Raw genomic sequence first — 21,840 nt, 5'->3', positions numbered from 1 at the left:
GGTTCGGAAATTTACTTGGAATTCACTGCTAAAGAATAAAATTTGTCACTTTTAAATTTACTCTGAGTAACATTTCTCCAACCCACAAAGTAAGATACTTAAATTTTGATGGTTAGAATTTGACTTGACTTTTGTTTATGTTTTGTTTTTACTGGAAAGAGATGTTCTGTTGGTTTTTCAATGAAATGACATTGATTTATTTTCATTGTTTGAGTATACATAGCAGTACAATGTGACTAAAGTACATCTCCTATAGGCTATAACGCTATGCTTAGGACCTGAGAATGAGCTATTGATAGCCTCGTTCTGACGACCCTTTCGCTAGCCAATCAGAGCTTAACTTACAACATTTTTGCAAATCTTTAGTTAGCTTTGATTTTTGATATTTACAATTCTTATGTCATTATGTGTCAGATAGCTGGTTAGCTTAGTTGGTAGGCCACTTGCTCAGTAAGCGAGGGGTCCTGGGTTCGAGCCCTTGATTGACTGCACATTTTTCTTTCTCTTTGACATTCGAACAAGTCGTCTGATTGGTTCAAATAAAAATAGATTTGAGAAAATAAAAATAGCAATATTGAAAATCCAAAATATACAGAAGACGAATGTGAATGGGTCGTTCTCAGATCTTCATCTAGAAGATCAAGTACTTTAGTCAGATTGCATAGCAATACTCCTAGATAATGAATATGTATCCTGGAAAAATACCCAAACATCTTACTTAAACAAGTTACCCTTGCTGGCTTCACTATTTTGAAAAAAAAATGTCATTGACAAACTCTTGAGTATTTTCATTAAGAAATGTGTTCTTAAATTTATTATAAAAGAGCAATTTGTAGTAAATCTAAAATGTCTGAAGTATCACTTTTCATTAATATTAAAGAATTGTTTTGATAAAAGTTTTGGTATATTATTCCAATATTTACTTAAATAATTGACAGTCTTTTCATTTCAAAGACCTATAATTGAGAAATATTTTCTCCTATGTGATATTAACAAAGGTTCTATTAAAAAGCGTAATACAAGATACACATTTTTGTACAAACATCTGTATATAGTGGTGATTGAACTTCGGATTAATACTTACAAGTGTTAATTATTTTTCATGCAACAATTAAAATCAATCTTTTTTATAGGAAGTATTATGATATCTGATTATTTCCTGTTCGAAAAATAATTTTAAGTGTAAAATCTTTACTAAATGGTGGTGTAGGTGCAAATTTTAGTTCATTTATGATGATATAGTAAGTGTTATATTTTTTTGTAATTTGTTTGAGTATAACTATTAAGATTGTAGATATTGATATATATACTGGTGTATGTAATTACAGGAATAGCTTTTAATTTCATACATGTACATGTAGGACTGGTGATTTAACTAGATTCATTTTAGTAAAAAAGTAGTTTTAGAAAAAATAGAATGGCAGACTTCTGCAAGCAGGTATGTGTGTGTGTTTTTATATATTGGCTAAAAGAATTTAGAGGATTTAATTTATTGCAATGGATTAACAATAAGTCATTTAACCACTACCCTGCTAACAGTTACTGCTGTTTAGCTGGTTTGTTGATAAAATTAACCAGGTGGGAATTGTTTACATTTTCTATTTTTCCAGGGTTCAATTGACCTTGTTAGCTCCTCCCAGCAAATTCAAATTTTTGGCAGTTAGTTTAAATTATTTTTTAGCTCGACTATTCGAAGAATAAGTAGAGCTATCCTACTCACCACGGTGTCGGCGTCGGCGTCACACCTTGGGTTAAGTTTTTCGTACCAGTCCATATTTTGACAAAGTCTTTTGAGATAAAGCTTTGAAACTTTCAACACTTGTTTACCATCATCATGGCCAGTTATAGGCTAGAGCACATAACTCAATCAAGGATTTTGGCTGAATTATGGCCCCTTTTGACATAGAAATCATGGTTAAGTTTTTCGTACCAGTTCATATTTTGGCAAAGTCTTTTGAGATAAAGCTTTGAAACTTTCAGTACTTGTTTACCATCACCATGTCCAGTTATAGGCAAGAGCACATAACTCCATCAAGGATTTTGACTGAATTATGGCCCTTTTTGACTTAGAAATCTGGGTTAATATTTCGTACCAGTTCATATTTTGACAGTCTTTTGAGATAAAGCTTTGAAACTTTCAACACCTGTTTACCATCATCATGTCCAGTTATAGGCAAGAGTACATAACTCCATCAAGGATTTTAGCTGAATTATGGCCCCTTTTGACTTAGAAATCTTGGTTAAGTTTTTCGTACCAGTTCATATTTTGACAAAGTCTTTTGAGGTAAAGCTTTGAAACTTTCAATACTTGTTTACCATCACCATGTCCAGTTATAGGCAAGAGCACATAACTCCATCAAGGATTTTTTGCTGAATTATGGCCCTTTTTGACTTAGAAATCTGGGTTAATATTTCGTACCAGTTCATACATGTATTTTGACAAAGTCTTTTGAGATAAAGCTTTGAAACTTTCAACACCTGTTTACCATCACCATGTCCAGTTATAGGCAAGAGTACATAACTCCATCAAGGATTTTGGCTGATTTATGGCCCCTTTTGACTTAGAAATCTTGGTTAAGTTTTTCGTACCAGTTCATATTTTTTGTAAAGTGTTTGACATATGGCTTTGAAACTTTTATCACTTGTTTAGTATAATAGTCTCTATCTGTAGGAAAGAGAACATAACTCTGTCATCTATTTTGGCTGAATTATGGTCCTTTTTGGATTTTGAAATTGGTTCTGTTTTCATACAAGTCCATGTTTTGTCAAAACTATTTGACATATGGCTTTTAAACTTCAAACACTTGTTTATCATTATGATTTTCATCTGTAGGCAAGATTACATAACTATTTTGACTGAATAATGGCCCTTTTTGGACTTTGAAATTGGCTCATATATTGCCATTTAGTGCAAGACTTATCGAAATCAAAGTAATACAGGAACATTGTTTGTCTAATCTATTTATTTCTTTTGTGTGAATATCCGTGGAAATATTTTGACCCCATTCTTCAGTCAATTCTTTGAATAGTCGAGCGCGCTGTCATTAGACAGCTCTTGTTGAAACTCTACTTCACAATTTTTTTGTTTTAAAAAGAAATTACACCAATTGATAAAGAATGTTCAAATGTGTATTTATGCAATTTTTTATAACTTTTTATTAAGAAGTTTAATTATTTAAAATTTTGAAAAAGGGGTCTCTGATGTGAAGCATGCATAATTTATATAAAAACCTGCCCCAGTGCCATCTTCTGGCTTTTATATGGCAATTGGGGGTTTAAAAGTCCTTTATTTAGCTATTAATAGCATATTGATAGGAGAAATATTTCAAGATTTTCAAAAATAATAATTATTTTTCTTCATGTACATTACCTCCAGAATTTGCATTTTCAGTTCTAAAAGAAAAGATAAGATAGATATATATATTGAAATATAAAAGTTTAATACATGAATTTACTCTTCATTGATTTAGATATCTGAGTTGGTCACATTTGACTGGAACAAAAGCTGTAACAAGTTTTAATTCATTCTCAGTCATAAGTCAGTAATCCACTCAAATAATAAAATAATATAATTTTGTCTCAAATTTGGTTTAACATGCAGTTTGGTCATTCACTCTTATTTTATGTAAATAGTGATGAATAGGAAATCAATGTTTTATATAAGAAGTACAAATATGAAAGTACAATCAGCTGTTACTATATTTCTGACAGTTACTACAAGCTGTTACGAACATATTGATCTTGGATAATCACATTTCATCACAGGTGATGTTGTTAATTGTTTTTTATAAAGATGCATGAATTTCTAGAATGTTGAGTGTTTTCTACCAGGAAAATAAATTATAAAATTTTAATAATTGGTGAAATAGTATATTAAGGATATACTCTATGGATAGAAATTATAAGGTAATTGGTGGATTTAGAATTTTTGAGATTAAGTGCGGACCATTCTGATTTAGTTATTTTGTAATGATTAGATACCGGTATTAATACCACGTTTGAAATTTGAAGAGAATTGCTTTAGTTTTGAAAAAAGTTGTTTTATTTGGAAGAAATGATGATTATGTTATACTCTAAATTTCAGAAAAAGATGTTATCATAATAATGCCACAGCTGTATTGTTGTATTATGAGGATTTTGTATATATGTTACAGCTGTCATGGATATATAGAAGAATTAGTATTGACAGAGTAAGCATCATGATTTGTGTAAAAGCATTACTGTAAAGTGCTAGAAAAGTGTAAATACAACAAAATTATTGTCTGAAAATATCCCAAGTTATTGAGATGCTATTCTGTTATACAAAAGGTCTACCCAATTCATTCCTTTCTTGATTCTTTATTTTTTAGTTTGTTCATTAATATACAGGTTTAATAATGTTGCTTCAGCCAGTCAGTGGCCGCGTGAGTTTGCGAAAAGTTTTCATAAACTCCTAAGCTGATCAAAATCTTTGAAAAAACATGGCTGCTTTCATTTCAACATCGTAGCTAATTTTAGAGAAATATTTTGTTTCTCAAGGTAAATTTCTGAAAAATCCAATATGGGGAGTGTATCCTTATTGATTGGAATTATTTTGTGATAATTATGTAAGTATTTTTTCTCAGTTGTTGCTAGAATTTTCAATTTGACAAGTGAAGTAACAGGAAACATGGGTTTGCTGAAAGTTTACCATTTCTTGTGTATTAAACTTACAAGTGTGCATACTAGTAAATGAAAGAATTAAATCCAGGCAATGTCAAAACCTCTGATGGATGAGAATGTAAGATGCTGGCTGTTTGTAATACCCAAATATTTAGTAGAATTTTGTAAATACATGTATATTGAAATTTGAAGACAGGATCATATCATTTTGCTTTGTTAAAAGATTTATCTTACTTCACACTAACTGTCTTGTAACAAGAAAAAAACTACCAGAAAACATTACATGCATATTAATATTATATATATCAGTTATTTGTCACTTCTCTTCTGATATTCCACCTAATAAACACTCAGTTTCTAAAAATGTAAGGTAATAGTTTTGTCAATTTTATCGATTTCTGGATACAGAAGAATGTCTGAAGCAATTAAGGAAAATCTACTTCAAAGATATTACTTGTTAGAAGTCTTGTGACATGATATAATACCTGTTTGTCTATAAATCAGTGAATGTCATCACGGTCATCATCTCTTCAGGCTTTTATGGTTGTAAGTAATAAGCTTCTTTAACCCTTACCCTGCTAAATTTCTAAAATGGACTGGTCCATCATTCAGTTTGGGCAGTACAGTTTATTATTCAAAGGGGTGTTCACTGAAAATTTAGTGACTGAAGAGCGAACAGTGCAGACCATGATCAGCCTGCACGGATGTCAGGATCCATGCTGTTCACTAAAAGTTTCTCTAATTCCAATAGGCTTTGAAAGTGAACAGCATGGATCCTGACCATACTGCACAGATGCGGAGGCTGGTCTGGATCCATACTGGTCACAAATGCACTGTGTTGGTTTTCTCATGGCGCGGCTCATTTGTTAATATTTAATTGATTTCTTTTTCTACATTAATCCTAATGGCCTTCAAGTAATCATAAAACTTCAATTTTCTGAATGACTGATAAAAAACAACAGTGTAGACAGTGACTTTAATTAGGTAGTTCATCTAAGTTAATTATTGATTGGCTGATGGATGAATTGTACAATAATGGAAAATGTTGAAATGCTCCAGGGGACGCTGGAAATGGATCAGTTGTTTATTTAGATAAATTGACAACTGTAATTAGTTTCGATCTATGTTTAATTAATAGTATTGGTGGATTTTTTTTTCTGATTAACTGTGAAATATATCTCCAGCTAAAAGTGAGGGTTTTGTTTTAGAGATTAAGACTAGTGGTACCTGACTTGACAGTTTGAGAGAATTTTGTGTTATAATGGTTAATGAGAACAGAGATTTTTATGGTAGAAAAATGGTGAGAAAGGGATGAGATTGTTTCATTTTAGGGAAATTGTAAAGCGTAATGAGTCATTTAATTTGATATCGAGAGAAAAAAATTGTCCATGACTATAAATGCTAGGCTTGGAACATTTTTGCCATATTCAAGCTATCTCTTTCTGTTAGTTTATGAGTTGTAAATTGATCATTGACAGATTTGTTTTTCAACCTCAGGTCCTTGTGTTTTTGCAGGTTCACAGATCTCAAGGGGATTTTAAACTCTTGATATTGTTTTTTTGCAGGTTCACAGATCTCAAGGGAACCTAACTCTTGATAATTATTTTGACGGTTCACATATCTCAAGGGGACTTAACTCTTGATATGGTATTTTTGCAGGTTCACACATTTCAAGGGGACTTAACTCTTGATATGGTATTTTTTCAGGTTCACGTATCTCAAGGGGACCTAACTCTTGATATGGTATTTTTGCAGGTTCACATAATTATCTCAAGGGGACCTAACTCTTGATATGGTATTTTTGCAGGTTCACAGATCTCAAGGGGACCTAACTCTTGATAAGGTATTTTTGCAGGTTCACAGATCTCAAGGGGACCTAACTCTTGATATGGTATTTTTGCAGGTTCACATATCTCAAGGAGACCTAACTCTTGATATGGTATTTTTGCAGGTTCACAGATCTCAAGGGGACCTAACTCTTGATATGGTATTTTGCAGGTTCACAGATCTCAAGGGGACCTAACTCTTGATATGGTATTTTGCAGGTTCACAGATCTCCAGGGGACCTAACTCTTGATATGGTATTTTGCAGGTGCACAGATCTCAAGGGGACCTAAGTCTTGATATGGTATTTTGCAGGTTCACAGATCTCAAGGGGACTTAACTCTTGATATGGTATTTTGCAGGTTCACAGATCTCAAGGGGACCTAACTCTTGATATGGTATTTTGCAGGTTCACAGATCTCAAGGGGACTTAACTCTTGATATGGATTTGCAGTCTCATCCAAGGCTTCAGTCAGAGTTCTATCAGGAACTATACCAAAAATATCCCCATGCATTTCGACGTCGTCTGCAAGCAAGAGAGACTGGCAGGAAACTATTCAATTCTCGTCTGCATGTCAGATTTAAAGACGATGCAGACGTTTCTGACAAAAACAGTGTGTCTCCTGGGCATCTGGGGAATTTGCACTCCAATACGCATTTAACTAACTGGGATCGAGAAGTTGGTCATTATATGAAACACAAATCGCGATCACGGGAATGTGTCACATCTGTTGAGCCATCTGATTGCAGTGGCTCAGTTCTGTCAGTTACTCAAAGGTTAAAGTTGAATTCACAATCATTGAATAAACTGTTAAATGATGATTTGCCATTAAGAAAAAATTGTAGCAGAGATTATGTGCAATATGACAGTGGTACGGAAAACGAACAAAGTTTGCAGGATTATATGTTAGAGAAAAGCAAGGAACGAAGTCGACACAGAAAACAACAGCGAAGAATAATAATTCAGCGAAAAATTCATAAAAGTGAAAGTGCTGACACTGAGGTTAATAAAGAAAATGAAACTAACTCTGGACGTTGGATGAGTAAATCGGTTTCACCAACACGACGGTTATTCAAATACAGTTTACCTCATACAAACTCAAAACATGAAACTCATCATGTTAATGTTGAATCGTTGATGGCGGACTCTGATTTGAAAATCGACACACTGCTTGAAAAGATTAGTGCAAAAATGTCAGGCCCAGAGTCGCCACCTGATAGTGCAATTGATGTTGATACACCTTCTGTGCAATCACTTGTGGCTTCAGATCCCAAGGGAGTTAACTCTGTAAAACCTGACACAGATTTGCCTGTCTTGAATGGAGAACAGACTTGTTCTTTTGAAAGTCCAAATGAAGAAATGGAGTCCAGTCCTGGAAGTAGTGCCAGTGCTTATGTTTCAAAAAATAGTGCCAAAATTTCCTCAAATGATATTATGCAAAATAAGGTCAGTAGTGATACTTTGCAATGTTGTGGTGAAAATGAAAATAAAGATTCCTTGAATATTGAAGTGCATACTGCACAAAACATTTGCAAGGAAGAAGACGAAATTAATAGAATTGTAGAAAAATACGCAAGTTCAGAAAACTTGAATCAAAATACGGGTGCTGGGTTATTGCAATTATATACTGCGGAAATGGGTTATGACAGCTTTGGAAGTAAAGAAACTACTGTTGAAGCCAGTGAAAATGTAGATAGTAAGTGTGAAAGAAAGGATAAGGATGATATTGATACCAAAGATGATATTGAAAAGAATGTGTCTAATGAATACACTACCTCATTGGAAGATGATATTCCAGAATCAGTAACTGCTGTTTGTAATGAAGAAGAGAAAGATGCAACAAAATCAGAGATTGATGAAGAGTGTGACAATTCTACAGCTGAAGGTGATATCAGACAAGGAACTTACATTATAGAAGGTCCAACAAATCCTGAGTTTATGGAAAATGTGGATTACCATGCTGATGATGAACATGAGGCTGATGTAGTCCTGCCAAAAGTAGTGCAGAGTAACAGTGCAATGTCCAAACGGATTACTACTCATAGAGGTTTGTATAGGCAAATGTATTGGCAAGAAAATTTAAAAAAAAGTTTGTTTGAGCCTTTGGTTTCCTGTCAGAAATTTGCTGACTAAGTATTTTAACCCTTACCTTGATAAATTTCTATAATGAACTTATCCGTCTTTCAGTTTGGACAGTACCATTAATTGTTAAAAGGGGTGCTTACCAAAAATATACTGCCTGAATGGCGAACAGTGCAGATCTTGATCAGACTGCATGGATGTGCTGGCTGATCATGATCTACACTGGTCACAAAGGCAGAATCAATCGTGTCAAGCATGATAAGGGTTAAAGAACTGTAGTGGCTTATTTTGATATAATACATAGTTACTATCATGTTATATTCAAATTGCCAGTTTAATTAATGTTATCCTGTTAAACAGTCAGGGGTGTAACTGTTTTAAGTTATATTACCTATTTCAGTCACTTTTTCAAGCATTTTATAGCCTGTATTAGTTTTAAAATATAGTTAACTCAGGTAAGTTATTCAAAAAAAGTCTTTTTGCTGTTCTCACAAAGTGACCTTTAAAGTGAAATTAGTAGCAAACTGTGGTTAATCAAATTCTCTTTTAGTCTGATCATGGTCTGATAAGCATAATGGGATGTTAAGAGTTTTATAGCTTTAAAACTTTTGCATAAAACTTCATCAGCCTTGCATAAAAGATTTTACGGCATAACTGGAAAGATAGAAGTTCAAGGATTCAGGAAATAATCGCATTAGTCTCATTCAAAATGAGGAATTGGCACAGGAGGGCTTTGTAATATTTTATGAAAGTATAAGCAATAACTCATATGGGTTATAAGCTGTGATAACTTGAAACAGTTACACCCCTGACTGTTAAACTGATTTGTTACAATAATAAGTCACTTGCATGTCTTTTTTAATACTAAAATTGATATTATTTTACTCTGTAAGATCTGGTTCACAAAAATAAAAGTCATTTTAGATAATTGACTGATACCCATGTAAATGCTAAATTAAATTAAAGGGGACTACATCTATAGAGTAAGAGCCGATGTCCGTAGCTAATTAAGGGAGTGCAGATCTATGGGTCATTAGGTTGCAAATTTGATTCCCAAACAAACTCTGCATTTGACGATTTGATATAGGACATTATGTCTGAAATCATTCCTCGTCTTTGGGAAGTTGGGAGCTTGTAACCTTCAGAGAATATGTTTGTTCTGGCACGGAATCCAAGTAATGCAAGTATATCTGCTAGGTTAGCTGCCCTCCATTACAATTTACAGAACTGAAATAATGTTTAAAGGGACTAAATTAACCCACATATTTTAGGCGAATAATAATTTCTGTCAAAAATCAATAAAAAGTGAGTACTCTGAAAGTAACTATTGGTACAAACTTATTGGCATAAGATTTTTGCAAGATATTCTTACAAATAACCAAAAATATTGTGCGGAAGGTAGTAGACAATTGTAATGCTTTTGAAAAAATGCAGAAAATTTACATTCTTCTTGCATTTTTACCAATATCTAACTTTTAATCTCACCTACTTTTAAATTATCATTTTTCAGTGTCATCAATACATTCTATGCTAAACCTGGTGGAAATTAATATGTTGAAAAATTTCACCCAAACTGTGGGTGCGTAGCTTTAAGAATGGCATTTGTAAACTCGTGGTCCTTTCAAAAGTCACAAACTAAATTTCATTTGATTTAATTTTTTTGTTGAACTCATTACTAAGATTGAGTTTTAGTTTTCATCAGGTTAACTAAATACTTGTCCTTGTTCGTTCAGTTTAGGGTAATATTCTTTGTGTAAATAAAATTATAGCATTTTAACACTTTATTAAATTGTGTCAAAATAATAATTATAATGTTAAATGCAGCAAAAAGGAATTTGAAATGGCTGAAAATTAAGGAGCAAGCATTATAAAAAAGCCTTTCAAGAAGGATTATCCTCAAGCCGAAATAAAAGATAGCAGTTTTATTTTTATCAGTTATTTCCATAATTATGCATGATTTATCTTACTGACGCGCTCAAATTTATCAGTCAATAAAATAAGAATGATAAATAGTAAATTCCGATATGCGACCTTAAATAATAGGCCTCATTATAGCAGGTAATTCCCACCGGCTGGAGTCAAATTCAGCCATTCAAAATAATTATTGAGGGTTTCTCAGGCATGAAATTCTTATGGGCAAAAAAATCAAATTTAAGTTTATTGAACAAATATTCTACTATTTTTCATGAATAATTAACCGATAATAAAAAATCTTGATAATTTATGACCGTTTTTATGCTCAGGAATTTGAACTAACTTATTGATGTTGAGCAATGAAATAAATACCAAATCACAGATTTTATTTATAGATTTATACCTTGTAAATAAAATAATCCACTAAACATGTGTCATTGGTTTGAACATTTTAGACAGTTTCTGTTCAGTATTTTAAACTATTTTTCTAACTTTAAATGAAATAAGAGAATGGTACTTTTTGAGACATCAGTGTCTCCTTTATTTCAAATTTTCCATGCATTATTTTTAGTGGGGTAAATTTTGGCTTCATGTTAAAAAAACATTAAAATATACTGTATGACTTGTACACATTTTATACTAGGTCAACATTATTGGCTTGTGGCCATTATAACTGTTTCTTTTGAACACATATATTTTGATTTATATATGTAATTTAGCTGTACAGTCATTCATAACTTTTAAAAAACATCAACATGAAAGTATTCAAAAGAGCCTGCTGGACAACACCTTTGAACTGTTTGCTTGAGATTTTGGAGATACAGTGGTGCAAGGTAGAGTAGTGGGCTCCTGATCCCAGAGGTTGTGAGTTTGAGTTCTGACCTTGGTAGAATTTGACCTGAATCTCCAATGCGCATTACCCAGATATGAGTACTGGTCAAAAGACTTAAGGAAGTAGGTGTCTATCGTATTATAGTAAACTTGTAAGAAGTCATGTACATGTAAAATGTATGAGCTTAAACTAACTTAGACTTTTAAGAAAATATGTTTCAAAATGTTCTTAGTTCTATAGGTATACAAGTTTTACAGTCTACATGTAATGAATAATTTTATAAATAGATGTGTAAATATTATGGGATAATATTCTAGCTGTGCTGAATTAGAATGCACCAACATTCCTTAAGCGGTCAATTTGCACATTCCTTCTTTTATTGGCAGGTCAATTATGATAAATATCATCCCATCAAATTAATATAGGATGAGAGAAGATTTAATAAATTGATAAATGTCATGCTCCATTCTCGGCTATTAATCAATAAACGTTTTAGCTAAAAGTCGTTATTGTTTATTGTTGTTTTTTTTGTTTCTTGTTTCGTAAACAGATTTTCTAAAGTGCTCATTAAAATAGGTTAATGAGATATAAGATTGTCCATCCTTTTTGTCATTATTATAATTACATTAAATTTTGTAATAAATGTATACTTTAAAATGTTATGGTAAATTTATTGAGGACCTGAGGCTTTTTCTAATGATTATTAAAGCTACTAAAATGTATTAAGTTGTAGCTAAATTAGTAAAAAAAAATAGGTCAGTATTTTCAAGGTAGTATTTTTTCAATCGGAAAAAAGTCACATGAAAATTTTGGTGCAAAAAATGAAGGTATTCAGAACAAACACTTAATTCAGCAATTCCTACAGCTTTCTTAGGGACCTGATTTTATTTTGCTGGCCTGTCATTTAGATTGTGGAATAGGCTGCACTAATAGTTTTAATAAAAATATCTCCATTAGCAACACATTAATACATATTGTACTAAAAATGCAGCAAAAAGTAGCAAACAATCCGTCATAACTCATTTAATTGAAGATATGAAATGTAAGTCATAAATTTCTGTTCGAAATGGATTAAATGTACATGATTTGAGCCACACCATAAGAAAACCAACTTAGTGCATTTTCGCGCAGTCTGGTCAGGATCCATACTGTTCGCTAACAGTTTCTCTAATTGCAATAGGTTTTGAAAGTATGGATCCTGACCAGACTGCGCAGATATGCAGGCTGGTCTGGATCCATGCTGGTCGCAAATGCATTATGTTGTTTTTCTCATGGTGCGGCTCATTTCAGCATTTTTGGGCTGATGCAGAAACAAATGCACTCAAATGAGCTACTTTAAAATGGCAACTATAATCTTTTGAAAATTTGGTAAATATATACCAATGTAGTTTTCTATAGACTTTCATGACTTTAGTGTATCTTTTGGCAATGTATGTCATAAAGTTTGTTAATGTCATAAACATGATAAAGTCTTTTCAAACTCACATCAATTTTATTACTATTTACTTAGTACTTGCATAAAATACACCTTCAAAAAGGTATCGGTATTGAAGATCGGAATGTTGGCATCTTTTCAAAATTCATGAACTGAAAGATTGTAAACTGTCCTTTGAGGAATATTTGCCTTCATAAAAATGTCAAAGTATTAAAACTAATCTCAGTTAAAGTTGTCTTTCATATTATTAAATTATAATGTTGGAATGATGTAAATGATTAAATGTCATAATGTCAATATCGGTTGAACATCATCATAATGTTTACACACATCTATTGTTTTATCTTACACATGTTAAAGATTATTTGTCAGTTCTGTTCTGTTCTGTTCTAATCGAAGTTATTCATTTTGATGTTGACTTATTTCCAGTTTAGAACTATTCTGGCTGAATGTGTTCTTTTGCATACATTCAGGTTTGCCACAACATGTAAAATTTATTATGTGATCCTTTTAACTAGGAACAAACATTTTACCAGTAATATGTTTTACAATGTTACATGAATGCATGATTTCAATGTGTAGGAAGCAAGTCAGGTTATAAATCTGAGTTTGGAGACCAGTCACAAAACTCCAGCAGCTGATTGGTTAATTCTGAGCACAATCTTTAAATTGACCAATGGCATGCTTGCCTTCTCCAAAGTCAGGAGGAAATAATACTCACAATATTTGGATCAAGCTGATGATCAGCTTTTAGGCAAACACTATACCAGTAGATATATGAGCCACGCCATGTGAAAAAAAACATAGTGGCTTTGCGACCAGCATGGATCCAGACCAGCCTGCGCATCCGCGCATTCTGATCAGGATCCATGCTGTTCGCTTTCAAAGCCTATTGGAATTAGAGAAACTGTTAGCGAATAGCATGGATCCTGCATTACCATACTGTGCGGATGCGCAGGCAGGTCTGGATCCATGCTGTTCGCATAGCCACTATGTTGGTTTTCTCATGGCACGGCTCATATAATGATTTAACCTAAGACATTCATTTACAGTCATTTCACCACTGATTCTTGCAGGGAAATCAAGGAAAAACCGACACCTATAGATGACTGATATACTGAAAGAAACATTGAATAAGGGGGAATAACTCTGTCTCTCTCTCCAGAACAGTGTTATCTGTAAAACATAAAAAAAATCAAAGTAAATGTCAATTTGTTTTATGAATAAATACTGTACATTTGCAGTTATGGTCAATACAGTGAAATATGTACTCCTGACTACCTCCAGATACAGACCACAACTATATAAATTGCAATCAAAGGTTACCATTTTCTACAAACCAGTACTACTATAAGCATATTGAGAGACTCCCAATTTTTTTTATTTCCGATGTTTGTTTTTTTGCAGACAGGTTTTAGTTTAATTAAATGAACGATTCACAAAACAGATGAAAGTAGTTCATTATTTATTTATTCAAATTAATTTTGTGTCTATTTTTCAGAGTCAGATGTGGATTCTGGGATAGGTTACAGCAGTACAGGAACAGACACATTACCTCCTCGAGGGAGATCTTTGGAAAGGGAGACAACCAAGAAGCATCAGCCAGTCAGGGCAGATCATAATTTTCTCCCTTTAAGGTAACTTGTAATAAATAAATCATAAAAGAGATGTTTTGTAAACAAGTAATTGAGCCATGCCATGAGAAAACCAACATAATGGGTTTGCGACCAGCATGGAATCAGACCAGCCTGCGCATCCGCGCAGTCTGGTCAGGATCCATGCTGTTTGCTTTCAAAGTCTATTGCAATTAGAGAAACTGTTAGCGAACAGCATGGATCCTGACCAGACTGCGCGGATACTGGTCGCAAACCCACTATGTTGGTTTTCTCATGGCATGGCAGAGTTGATAAGGTCACTAAAGTTTAATCACTGTCCCTACTTAGCTGTTTTCCCAAGCAATATTGGTTGAAGAATTCATTTGTCAGCTGACATGCAAGGCTTGTATGTGGTTCTACCCAGATGCATGTCCATTGGGGTCTTCCTCTACTATCTTATGCTTGCATTCTTTTAGTTATACCCTATATTGTGCATGGTGTCAGAAAAACATAAAATGAAATTTAAAAAAAACTAACTTTTTTTCTCTTGTATCATAGCTCGGTGTTTTTTCTTAACAAATTTGGTGCATGTAAATCGTATACACTGAGTACAAGGTTCTGTAACTAAAAGTGTGCAGGTATTTAATACCCGCACATTAGTTACCGCACTGTTGGATAGGAAAGTATGCCAGCGTGTCTGTAACAGTAGAGGCATACAGACACTAAATAGAAAAGTAGCGTGAAAAAAAATGGTAGTCGCATAATGGCGGATACAAATAGTCCTCAGTTTTTTTGCTGTGTAGAGCTATTTTCCTTATTTTCTTTGCAATTTTTTTGCTAAAATCACATGACAGATCTATGATTGACATGTAGGTAGCATTTTCATAATGAAATAACAACATGACAGAATTTTTCATGGAAACATACACCACCACTATAATTTGGGGTCTAATTTTTCAGCTGATTTTGCAGTTTGTGTGTTTGACTGAAATTATTTTTCTTGCATCAAACATGACACCCACTTTTCTTTTGATTTTTATTCAGCACTGACAATATTTTTCAAGAAAATGTAAGTTACAGATATTTAAAATGGGTCCTGATGTGTGCTACGGCTATTGCAAATAGGTCCATTTTATATAGAATAAAAAACAACAACTATTTAGTGTGTTATAACCTAGACAGCGAAGTGTATTTTGTTGATTTTCTGCTCTCGCATTGGTTTATTTCACCTGGGCTTTACACATTTGTAAAGCAAGGATTTTAAGTACTCATTTGAACTGCTGTATATGGCAATGTGGAATGCCTACAACTACCATAAAATTATATGGATGGCTATGATACAAAACAGAAAGAACATTATAACTCTCGGGTAAACGATTTTTACACCCCCTCATACAAATTGTTTACCCTCAAGTTTCAGTGCTCTTTCTATTACTTACTTTTTAAATTGCAATGCTATATGAACTTGTCTTTTACATCCTACAACTTCTTCCCTACACAAGTTTAAAGGGGCATTATCATGATGATTAGCATTAAGACTTCTGAAAGGCAGTATTCCTGAAAAATAAAACAACTTTAAAACTCGATAGATAATTTTGATGGTTTTGAGAAAAGCAAAGTTCAGTCACCACATAAGTCATTTTATTTTTGACCAATTCCCATTGGCCGTGTGATTCCACAAATTCAGATTTGTCACCTCATACAGCCTGTACTACCTTTTTTTTATAAAATTTAGACAAGTTCTTATTAACGCTTATCATGCTGGACATGATTGATTCTGCCTTTGCAACCAATGTACCGTATATCATGATCAGCCAGCACATTGGTGCAGTCTGATCAAGATCTGCACTGTTCGCCATTCAGTAAGTATCTTTTTGGTAAGCACCCCTTTTAACAGTTAATGGTACTGTCCAAATTGAAAGATGGACAAGTGCATTATAGAAATTCAGCAGGGAAAGGGTTAAAGAATAAGAAAATAGAGTATTTAGGTTTAAATCCTATTTTGGTAATTTCAGATCTGAGATTGATGTTGATATTCTTGATGAGGTCAACTTGGTGCATTTATCACATGACCTCCTGAAGTCAGATGACCTTAGAGGCAGGAGAGGTAACTCTACCAGAGAAGAAAGGGATGACACTGATATACGTCTTGGTGTCATAAAACCCTCTGAAAAGGATAGAAAAATTGCAGAAAAGTATCGAAGAGCTAGATCGCCATCACCATATATTTTGTGCAATCGTCAATCACCAGCAGGATTTAGGCCAAAGAGTGCACCTTTGTTTGCGCAAAGTGAAATGGATTTACGAGTGGTAGACATCTCTTTCTCTGAAAATTCAACAGGAAAGACTTTAGAAGGACAGAAAGCAGCTGTTCATGAAAAGTCCAAATCCCACACAAACTCAAATGATACATCAAAAACTAATTCTTGCCAAAATACAGATATTATTTCAAAGTATTCATCCTTGCCAAATTTAACTGGCAGTCAATCAAAACATTCCAAAATTCAGCCTTCAAATAACATGTCTTCCAGACTGGTCAAACAACGAAAATGTTCATTTTCATCGATCTCATCCAAAGGCAGTTCTATATCACTGTTAAGTGAGAATGAAGCAGACGCAATGCCTCATATCTGCAATGTGAGTTATGACGGTGCCATTGAAGATTTTGCAGTTTCTCCAGAAGGTGCTATTGAAGAGGATTACGCAAAGGAAATTGATGAAGAAAGGTTTAGTGAAATTGAACTTGATTCTGGGACAAATATAGAAAACTTAGCAGAAAACAGACCAAGTGAACTTGCGAAAATGATAAAGGGCATGTACCAGCCTGCAGTGACTTCACCAAGAGCGAAAGAAAAAAGATTAAAAATTAGAAATGTATTGAAAAATAAGAAAGGAAGTTTTAACCCACCCGAGGATAGCAAAAAACCAGCAGATGAAAAGAATATTTTGAACAGAATTTACGCAAAATCACGTGTTGCAACAGGAGGTTATGAAAGTGTTGAAAAGAAATCTGATGATAGTGCTTCAAACTCTGGTACAAAGTCTTCTACTGAAGTGTCTAAACCAGATGTAAATGATAAAACAAGTTTTGACAAAAATGGCATTGAAAATACTGTGGGTAGGAGGACCCCAAACGAGTCAGCTACATCAGTTGATAAAGACACAGAAAGTGTTGATAAATTCATATCAGGTGCTAGTTGCAACACTGTCACAGCCAGACCAGTGATTCTAGACAATGGGAGTAAAGAACCTGAAAGTGTTAAAACTGATGACCCTGGTGTAAATGGGAATGAAAACCTGACAGTTACAGGTAGTACAATAAATGTGCAAGTCGAAATGGCAATTTCCCCCGAGAAAGCCCAGCCTCCGAAAAAGCCTGTTAGAAATAAAAACAAAAATAAAAATTTAAATGTGCTAGCAGATCAACTAAACTTTTCAAAATACAAAATTAAGGTGGATGATGGACAGTCAGCTGCAGTGGATACTAATTTGGATACAGGAAAGCAAACTGACCTATCAGGTGAAAATAAAAGGTCACATGATTCACCATTGCAAAAGAATAAAGGTGAGGAATTTTGAAGGTAGCAAAAGTAAGAAGTTATGAAATTTGATAATGTATTCATTACATAATTCATTTAACCCTATTCGGGTTTATTCAAGTGGTATGTAGAATCTGTGTGATGAGCGAAAGTTAATTTGTGCATGGTCTGCTTGGGTATGGAGTCTGTGCAGAACAGTTTTAAGATATGTTGAACATTAAGAAAATTACTAATTTCAGAATTAAGAGTAATAGACTGAGTACAGTTCCATCTCAGAGTGGGTATGAGGTATTTGGTTTTAAAATTGAGGATGTAGACCAGTCTTAAAATGGCAGCATCTGATTGACAGAAGCAAATTCTTAAAACTCACCAGAGGCAAGGTCACATTCTAAAACTGGTTTACAAACTTGATTTATAACCCATTTACTCAAACTTGACATTTTATTAGGCTCATTAATTGTGAGACATACTATGAGCCGTGCCATGAGAAAACCAACAGTGTTTTTGCGACCAGCATGGGTCCAGACCAGCCTGCACATCCGCGAAGTCTGGTCAGGATCCATGCTGTTCGCTAAAGGCTTCTCTAATTGCAGTAGGCTTTGAAAGCGAACAGCATGGATCCTGACCAGACTGCGTGGATGCGCAGGTTGGTCTGGATCCATGCTGGTCGCAAACGCTATATGTTGGTTTTCTCATGGCGCGGCTCCTATATAGATACACTGTTTAGACCCAAACCTATGTTTGCACCATTTGTTTAGGGTTAAAGTATGTAAATGACTGTACAGTGTGTTAAGGCCTTCCATTTCACTCTGAATAGTTTATTATTTATTCATGTATATTATGATAGAGGAGTATAAACCTGTAAATGAGTGACTGGCCTAAGTGAGCAACTTGACCAAAGGTTTTCAGGTTCAAGGTCATCCTGCGATATATTGTCTGTCTTGTAGAAATTTGTTTTTCCTAGTACCTATGTTATAATATATCCTCGAACATATCCATGAGTTCATGACCTTGTCACTCTCGTATTCAGTAGATGAGTGAAGACTTAAATATGTAACATTCATTGTATGAAATTGAAATAAGAAATCTGTTGACCGGTAGCCAGTCCACTTGTTATATGTGGATATTTTGCCAGTAACTTTGAGGAGAACAACGGTATTACTGTTCTGAACGTTTTGATATTGTTGAGTGATATTCAATGAAGAAAAAGAGCTGATGCAGCAATTTGTATTGAACTTTCTAATATATGAATAGATACAAAATACAACACACAATGTACATTGTGAGACAAAAATAACTTATTTATTTTTAGATCATGGTTCAACAGGCCCAAAGATTGGTCAGTCACAGTTAGGTAAAGGTGCATCTGTGGACAGTGAAATAGAAGTATGGCAACCACTTCAAAGGTTGGTGATAATCTCAGCTTGAACCAAATTTAAGAGTAGAAATAAATACATTTGATTTACATCCTTAAGTTATATCATACATTTTCTCCATCGGACAGTTCATTCACCTGTGACTGCCCATAATTGCAGCGCAAGCTCGGTGGAGCATTAAGAAGGTTGGGGTTTGATCCACTGCTGTATGATACATGGGTACTAGTACCTTCATGCTTGGCACTCGTCATTAACAGGATAATTTTAGGACTGGTTAGAATGGTGTCAACAAAGTGTGAATGGATGTGGTATCTTGTCATATGTCTACTTTGAGATATTTCAGTGAGGTATCATGTTCCTAGTAGACACAATTAGTGTTTGACTGAAAAATTGTTAAGAAACTGCAAAACCAGAACACAGTCGTGCACAGATAGTCTTCTGTCCGTATTGGCCTATGCCACAGTGTAAATTTCATAACTCTCCCATCTAATCCATTAATGTATTTCATTTTTTGCAAAAATGTTTCTTAGAACAAGTTAAACACATTATATGCAAGACCCAGGCGGATAACTCCAAAGTCAGAGCACAGAGGTCAAAAGTTTACAGGGTCTGTTTCATGTTTGTTTGGTAACACTTTCATCCAATTCGAAATTTTAATAATGCTTGGTGCCTGGAGGGCCACCTTGGGTCTTCCTCCAATATTAAAATCTGGAAAGTCGTGTGACCTGTAATTAAATTATTGTGTCAGTGTGATGTTAAACCTAGCAAAAACAAAACGAACTTAGTCCAGGTCCAAAATTGGTGGCCAAGGTTTACAGGATCTGTTTGTTTCTGGTTCATACCTTTGCCATCTTTCAAGAAATTACATGGCTTATGGTGTGTCATGTGAAAGACCCAGTCCCATAGCTACATAGTGCATATGCAACCAGCATGGATCCAGACCAGCCTGCGCATCCGAGCAGTCTGGTCAGGATCCATGCTGTTCACTTTCAAAGCCTATTGCAGTTAGAGAAACCATTAGCAAACAGCATGGATCCTGTCCAGGCTGGTCTGGATCCATGCTGATCGCAAATGCACTATGTTGGTTTTCTTTAGGAATATAAAGGTTTAAATACTATGTATTAACTACTTTTAAAACAAACATATGCCTTTTATAGAAATGAAATGTGTGTTTGTTGGTTGTGTCCGTTAAAGCAATGTCATTTGATAGCAGTTAAGTCTGAAGGGAAAAAACACAGTATTTTGGTGTACAGGTAATTTAAAGCAGGTGTTGTTACAGTTTCTGTTAAATATTAGGAAGACACTAGTGGTTAGAGAAACATGTTGGATTTAAGCAAATGTGTAATTCGAGCAAGGTTTGTTTGTTTGTTTTGGGTTTAACGCCGTTTTTCAACAGTATTTCAGTCATGTAACGGCGGGCAGTTAACCTAACCAGTGTTCCTGGATTCTGTACCAGTACAAACCTGTTCTCCGCAAGTAACTGCCAACTTCCCCACATGAATCAGAGGTGGAGGACTAATGATATCAGACACAATGTCGTTTATCAAATAGTCAAGGAGAACATACGCTCCGCCCAAGGATCGAACTCGCGACCCCGAGATCCGTAGACCAACGCTCTTTCCTATTGAGCTAAGCGGGCAGGCTAATTCGAGCAAGGTATTCTATAAACATATTTATGACTAGATTTATGTATTTAACTTTACTTTGAGACATTTGCATACTATTTCAGTAATCCTGAAGTTAATGAAAATGCAGCTGGAAAGAAGAGGGGAAGTAAAGGGAAATTTAGTTTTTTCAAGAAAGCTCTGAGTATGGATAGAGGAATTGAAAAAGTTGGCATGGATCCAAATCCCACAAGTCAAAGTTCACAAGGTTCAAAGGACAACCACTCTAGTTTCCCAAAAGTCAAGAAAGCACCATCACTGAAGTCATTTACCTCCCTTTTTAGTAGAAAAAAGAAAAAGAAAGGACAGTTTGTAATAGAAGATGTAGAAAATGCTGGGTGAGTAAGAGAGTGAATGCATAATGAAATAAATCTAAAAGTTAGCAGATAAAGCTTGGATTTGATATTGACAAAAAAGCAAGTTTGTAAATCTAAACCTGTTTTGAGATGTCAGAAGCATTCTTACCTTTGTCAAAATGTTGAACAGCAAGTATTTCAGATTTCTAGAAACAGCACTTTACAAACAAAAAAAGAATATTCTTCACTCTTGGTCAGGTCAAAGAAGTATAAAATACACAGAATGGCAACTGGCTGTAATCTTGCATGATCTCATGTCAGAGCGTGAATTGGCGTTATCTTAGTAAAAACAAACATCGGCAAGCATGAAGTTACAATTTGTACCTTTAAAACTACATTTAAAATACATGTTAGCTTCTAAAACAACATTAGTTTAATGTGAAATAGTCTTAAGACACAAAGTTCACATTTCTTACCATCAAAAGAAGCCTGGTCATACGGTGATAATTAATTTACCGATGAACAATTGCTTTCGCATACAAAATGGCACGTGGAGAACGCGTCACTTCCGGTAAACGAAATCTCATTCAGTTGTCGCGTTTTTTTTGGCGAGATTTGCTCTGTATGCCTTTCAAGTTGCT

The 21,840-nt window shown here is 34.2% G+C and overlaps 1 protein-coding gene across 1 annotated transcript in view; it reads left to right on the top strand.

Moving 5' to 3' along the window:
* Positions 1-21,840, top strand: part of LOC123551801 (uncharacterized) — a 34,397-nt gene that overhangs the window by 6,831 nt on the left and 5,726 nt on the right. Inside the window, exons 3-7 of the mRNA XM_053525066.1 lie at positions 6,875-8,513; positions 14,231-14,366; positions 16,340-17,889; positions 19,176-19,269; positions 20,969-21,241. Of these exons, the coding sequence (XP_053381041.1) occupies positions 6,875-8,513; positions 14,231-14,366; positions 16,340-17,889; positions 19,176-19,269; positions 20,969-21,241 (3,692 nt within the window). The remainder of the gene's footprint in view (positions 1-6,874; positions 8,514-14,230; positions 14,367-16,339; positions 17,890-19,175; positions 19,270-20,968; positions 21,242-21,840) is intronic.

The sequence above is a fragment of the Mercenaria mercenaria genome, chromosome 15 (genome assembly GCF_021730395.1).
Source record: "Mercenaria mercenaria strain notata chromosome 15, MADL_Memer_1, whole genome shotgun sequence".
Taxonomy (NCBI): Eukaryota; Metazoa; Mollusca; class Bivalvia; order Venerida; family Veneridae; genus Mercenaria; species Mercenaria mercenaria.
The sequence above is the reverse complement of the archived record's forward strand: the minus strand, read 5'-3'. Positions and strand labels throughout refer to the sequence as shown.